Source organism: Anneissia japonica, unplaced genomic scaffold (genome assembly GCF_011630105.1).
Source record: "Anneissia japonica isolate Jap-2015-1 unplaced genomic scaffold, ASM1163010v1 scaffold287836_len1076198_cov165, whole genome shotgun sequence".
Taxonomy (NCBI): domain Eukaryota; kingdom Metazoa; phylum Echinodermata; class Crinoidea; order Comatulida; family Comatulidae; genus Anneissia; species Anneissia japonica.
In genome coordinates, this window is record NW_022729021.1 from 951,758 (window position 1) to 958,388 (window position 6,631).

Consider the following 6,631-nt stretch of genomic DNA (forward strand, 5'->3'; position numbering starts at 1 on the left):
TACCGGGATGGTGTCCGGCGGGGGATAGTTTTTCCCATATTGTAGTTAAGTTGTAGTTAAGCATAACCTTCAGCTATAATTCCTGGCCCCGAAACCTTGACTCAGAAGTACCGGGTTGGTGTCCGGCGGGGGATAGTTTTCCACCAAAGTTTTAACTGTTGTTTATTTTGTTGTACTGTGATGGTTACTTTTGTTGTTGTTATTGTAATATGTGATTGCAGGACCATATTGTAAAACAGCGGTAAGATCTCGCCTGTATATGTTATCCTGCCTAAAGATGTTTTAAATAAAAATAAATAAATATTATATATTGAGCATCATGCGTAGCAATTATGTTACAGTATTTACACAATTTATGTGAAATCACGTATCATATACCTATCTGGCAGATATGTACGGTATTGGGAATCCATGCCCAATTGTGCCTAAATAAACAATTTCACAACATCTGTTAAAAAAAGAAAAAAAAAACTGAGTGATCATTCCTAAACAGTAGAGGTGATAAAATAGACCAGTAATTGTATGGAAAACTTGCCAATTATGATTTTTCAGTTCCGGTTTACGGATACAGGAGCATCAGTGCCAATATTCAAATGAACAATAATTTTCTTTTGGCAACTTTTTTTTTTACCTTTAATTGGTTTGCAAAAATTGTAACTTACTCTAACATTATGAAATATGATTATTATTTAAAATTTGTGGCCATTTTTTTCAAGTTCAGTATAGGCCTATTATCTTACTCCTTTTATTTTTTCATTCGATTCGTCATGCCTTAACTATTAAAGTTCTAATAATCGGTTGGTGGTGTAAAAATCCAATAATCTATAGAAAAACCCGTATTAAACACAATTCCTTTTTATATTACTTGATTGAGGGAGGGGTTTTAATGCACTCAGTGAGAAATGTCGACTGTTTTGCTGTCACCCTGATAAATTTAGGCCTATATGGGCCTACTCATTGATTGTCTCATGAATTTATGCACTGACTTACATACATATTGAACATTAATTTATTATTCCACTCTAATAGTTATCCAAGCGAACTTTAATTTATTACTCCACTCTAATAGTTATCCAAGCATTGTATCAGATTGAACTTTTCCAAAAAAATATATAGGCCTACAAATAGCTCAACACTGTTCACTGTTCCCTGCCATGCTCATAACAAACAGTACCGTACCCCTTGTCATGATACTAGCAAAAGCTCTGCGGGAACTATTTAAACAACGCCCTCTAAAATAATTCTACTTTTTCTATACAGTACACTATGTATATCTCAGTCATATCTATTCTATCTCAGTTTTATCCCTGTTTATATGAAATTGAAATATTTCTCGGAAATATATAGACATTGTTTATTGATTTGTTTTGCTGATTGTGGCTGAAGTGGCAAAACGGGCAAATCTTAAAAAAAATAACCTATTAGCCTGGCAACCAATTTTTGCGCATGCGCTATTGCGTTCTCTTTAATTTTCGTCAGTATACAGGTAAATAACAGTCGCGAAAGTGGTTATGGATATCTGTTATATTCTCGTTAATCGATGTAGTTTATACATAACCTTGAACATTATTTTAAACTAATTTACTATTTAGAACCATAGCATCCGACATTTTTCTAACTATACGAATTTAATGATTGAATATGGACATTTGAAAAATAGACCTCTGAGCGGCTTGGAAGGAACATAAACATGTTGTCACTCAAAACATTTGCTCAGAATTAGGCCTATGCCTGATAATAATTGAAACAATAAACATGCACTTACATTCCTTAAGACCATACACTAGACATTAGTGACGTTTGTATTTCGCATGCTGCCTAAAAGACATGAATGTGTACATGAAAACGTCATGATGTGTTTGGTTTGTTCTGCTGGGTAGGCCTACCTAGGATAGTCATTGCAAGCTAGGCAGCCTACCTACCTCTCGCTGCACAGCTGAGTGTAGGCCTGGGTAGGCTAAGGAGCCTTTTTCCAGGGTGTCTACTAACTACTGTAGGCCTAGACCTACCTTTTAAGGCCTAGGCCCCATATCTATACCTTGGCCAGCTTGACAACTTAGTGGTACTTACTAATCTAACATATCTGATGCTATAATAGTAGTATTCAATGCTGCAGTTAGCTCATGTCATGTTCATAATATTATTAATAATATAAATTAGGCCTATAGGCCTAGGCTCTTGTCTGAACAGTGCTAATTAAATACCAACCAAGGTAGGCTAGGCCTAGGTCCTACAATACATGTAGCCTTATCATTTGACAATTATTTTGGCACTAATTTACTTTTAAGTTCTGTACCATCCATGCCTGTCCTAAACCTTAACTTCAGTCTTCCTATCTTAATGCACAATGCCTTTCTTTATGGCATGTCATGTCAAGATGGTACATTACCTAGGCCTAGCTAGAGTAGAGAGTTCAAGTGCAATTATCGTCATTATTTTTTAGCAACCAGTAGTGGTTCCAACAGATCGGGAAATATCTGATTATTGCTTTGAAATTATTTTTTTCCCTCCTCACTTAGCATGGCTCCAAGAAAGGGAAAGCAACAGAAGGAAGAAGTTCAAGTTCAGCTTGGTCCACAAGTCCCAGAAGGCGAGAATGTCTTTGGCGTCGCACACATTTTTGCGTCATTCAATGACACCTTTGTGCATGTAACTGATTTGTCAGGAAAGTAAGTATCAATTGCACTAATGACACACCTGCCACTCAGAATGACCCAACATATGATTTACATCATGACCCATGTATGTAACATTTACATATTTCCCAAATTACAAGACCTAATGCTGTTTTAAAAACTTTTTTAAACCCCTTTAAAACAGTTATTTTTACTACAGTATAAGTGATCAATGTTGCTTACTTTACACTAATGTGTATTGATAATAAGGGAGAGTTATTCTTAACGCTAACCTTAAAAAGTAGTCACTATATCTCTCATGGAAATATCATTAAAATTGGGGGTATAGGCCCCAGACTGTAGTAAAGTAAGGCCTACTGAGAATTCTCCATGCAAAATTTAGGTATAAAAATGTTCGTGCATTTTGATAAATATGGGCCGATTTCCATGCAGATTTTGCTGAAAATTTGGCTTTGACTTATTCTAAGTATGTAACTATTGTATTATGTATTAGTTATGATTCTGTGCACCTATTTTCCTAGGGATTTTCCACACAAATTTGAGCTAGTTTTTGAGGTGTCATCTGAACAATTACAATACATTACAGTATGGTATAGGCCTACTTTTCACATTGTAATTATCCACTTTCATATTTTGGCAACTCCAGACTATAATCCAATGCCTTGCACTGTGTAAACAAACTTGACTTGTTACATAAAATTTAGCAGTTTGCGTCCATATTATGAAGTTGAATTGCAAATTGTACTAATCGTGAATTTGTCTTACCCAGGGAAACCATCTGCCGTGTGACTGGCGGTATGAAGGTGAAAGCCGACCGTGATGAAGCTTCTCCGTACGCTGCTATGTTGGCAGCTCAAGATGTTGCAGCTAGATGCAAAGAAATAGGGATTACTGCACTTCACATTAAACTCAGGGCTACTGGTGGTAACAAGTAGGTGTCCTTTCTACTTCAAACACCTTCCATTTTGTTTTAGCTTGCAATCAGTTCCCCAGGCTGAAAAGATGTGTATTCGTTCCCTATATGGAATACCTTGCCTGTGGCAGTTCCTGATGGTAATACAGTAACATCTCCAAACCACAAACCTCCCATTTACAAACTCGTGATTTTATGAATCAAATTTGCAGCGATGATGTCATTACGAACGATCGTTTTTAACCACAAAAACACTTTAAAATGTATTTAAAAGTCTTCAGAAAGAATCTAAATTGTTAAATTAGCTAAAAGAGAAAACATTCAAACCAATAATTTGATATAAACTATGTTTAAAGCAAGAAATATCAATCGTTTTCAGCTGAGATACTGTACATTATATTTGAACTGTGCATACTTGTTCAGGCATACTGAGAGTAAATCTCGCTGTTTGATCATTGGGGTCACTATTCACATGGATTCACGATCTTTATGGAAAGAATAATAACACTCGTTTTGGGCATTTATGGTCATGTTTTCATTTTGAAATCACTTCAAATTAATACTTCACAGTGAGCACAGGTAATTTTGGCTTCTGTAATGTATTATTTTGTTGCAGAAAACAGTAAAATCCAAGTCATATTTCGTGACAAAATTTTTCTCCCATTGCATGGCTTAGGCCTACCTAGCCCTGTACTTTGTATCATGGCCAAGGCTTACCCTCACCACACTGAGATACTGAAAATTCAAACTCTCTGAATTATAAATTTTTTCATTTTCGAACCCTGTTCGGACGGAGGGGTACGTAATTGGGAGTGAGATGTTACTGACCCTGTACTAGTACATTTTCCAGGATGGCAAACTCCTATTTAACGGTGTAAAACCCATTTTTCATGGTGTCTATATAGCATGAAGATGTTTGTCGCTGCTTTTTCTTGCAACTGCATCCATAATTTCTGTTGATGTACCTTGTGGTTGTTTAATTGCCAGTGGTGCGTTTTCTCCGTTCCCCAATTTCCTTTGACTTTGGTGGACTGACTACATGTTGTTTCTTCTTTGTAAATAAAATAAAATAAATATATTTGAAAGTTGCCTTTCCATTAAATATACATTTTCTGAGTCGATGAAAAGCAAATGTGTGTGATGTGTGTTATTCAGTGGTTTAACTTAATGGAAAATACTTTTTGAATTCTATCAAACAAAGACTGTGAATTTTTTACCTACCGTACCACTGTTATCTCCTTTTATATACTCGTGTTTCTTATTGCTTTCATTCTGTTTCTCCGTTAATTTTATATTGTTTTGTCATTGATGTGTCTGAATGGGCCCTTGATGTAGCAATGTGGAAAGTGCTACCCAAAAATATTGTTGAATAAATAAAATAAATAACTACAGTAACTAAATAAGCTAAGTCAATTACTATTCATAGTCTATTATAGATTAATCTACTGTAATGTGTATGTACTGTAAATGGTTCTTCAAATATATACTGTAGACTAAAAGTTTTTAAACTTGCATGACAGTTTCAATCGCTGACAGCTACCATTATCAAATGACTAGAAGAACCATTTACAGTATACTAATTCATCTAAAGTCTATGATATTGTATTGTAATAAATATTACATGTTACTTTATAAAAAAAAAAGTACTAAATGTTTTTTTGAGTTTTATTTTTCATGTTACTTTATATTTACCTTCTCTAACATCATTTCTACTGTATTTTATATTCAAAATAACTGCCCCAGAGCATTTGTTGTCCAGGGTGGTTTTTGAGGGATGTTAATTTCAAGAAGGCATTTTGTTATTTGTTCTCTAAAATAAATACATCAAATTTATTATGCTCCTTTATTTCACTGTAAATTATTGTCAAAAAGTATTGTCTAATCATGATAGCTTATAAATCCCATGTTCGGAAGTATTCAGTTCTAGAGTAAAACAAATAAAATGGTTATGGTACCGTTATTTTTGTTCAAAGCTATTTTCACGAAATTTGAAATGAAAATTTCCGATAACCTGGCAACAACCACTGGGGACTTTCAGAGGCCTAGCATTTCGCTCTACGTAGTTATCATCATGGATTAAATCAATGATAAAGCTAAATCACTAACGAGCACAAATATTTCAAAACTGAAAAAACATGAAATGTTTATATTAGGAACAAGTCTAAGTCCTAAAAAGTTATTTCAATGTTTACATATAGAGCAATTACAGTAATTATCAAGATCGTATCCATTGTCTACTGCTGCTATACTCTAGCAAAGTTTTAGCGGTGCTATCCGCTGCGTGTGCTCTATTTGTCACTCCAGCTGCTCAGGCTAGGCTGCTGGAAGTCCCCCAGTGAGTTGCGAGATGTTGGCAGTGCTGTTTCAAAATAAATCCGATTTTAAAATGGTCTATAGTCTAGAGGAAAAAAAGGTTAAGTGTATTAATGGTTTTGAGGTTGCATTTATTCTCCAAGTGGGGTATTTTTCTGTTTGATAAATAGAGTATATTTAATATTATTTTAATTTTCATTATTCAGAACAAAGACTCCTGGTCCAGGTGCTCAATCAGCCCTGAGAGCTTTAGCAAGGTCTGGGATGAAGATCGGACGTATCGGTAAGTTTGAACGTCTAATAACAGAATAGTATTTAAGATAAAGTGTCTCAATTAAAATTTTGAAAAAATAGAATTATGAAGTGCATATGTAATAGGATTAAATAAGTATAATCTAATGAGACACATAAAAATAAAGAAATTCTTTCCAATTGATTATCAAGAATTTACTACAAGAATTGTATACTTGATGTAAATGCTGTGATTAATGCAATTATTGTTATAAATAAATTCATAAACATTCTGTGTGGAAATATTCCTCCATCTATTAACGAAATGATTTATATTTTTATAATTGAATGATCAATTAAATAATCAATATACTAGACCTTTTCTGGAGTGTCAGTCAAATTTAATAATAATAATAATAATATTTATTCGGCAGAGTAAAAAGTATACATACAATATTCTTGCCAGGAGTAAGTAATAGGCATAAGCCCAAACAGTAAGCTGCTCTTACTCCATCATCAAAAACAAATACAATGACAA

The 6,631-nt window shown here is 34.1% G+C and overlaps 1 protein-coding gene across 1 annotated transcript in view; it reads left to right on the forward strand.

The window, feature by feature from the left end:
* The first annotated feature begins 2,480 nt into the window (after positions 1–2,480).
* Positions 2,481–6,631, forward strand: part of LOC117114619 (40S ribosomal protein S14) — a 13,212-nt gene continuing 9,061 nt past the window's right edge. The window contains exons 1-3 of the mRNA XM_033258308.1: positions 2,481–2,669; positions 3,406–3,567; positions 6,069–6,145. Coding sequence (XP_033114199.1) covers positions 2,521–2,669; positions 3,406–3,567; positions 6,069–6,145 — 388 coding nt within the window. The 5' untranslated portion in view covers positions 2,481–2,520. The remainder of the gene's footprint in view (positions 2,670–3,405; positions 3,568–6,068; positions 6,146–6,631) is intronic.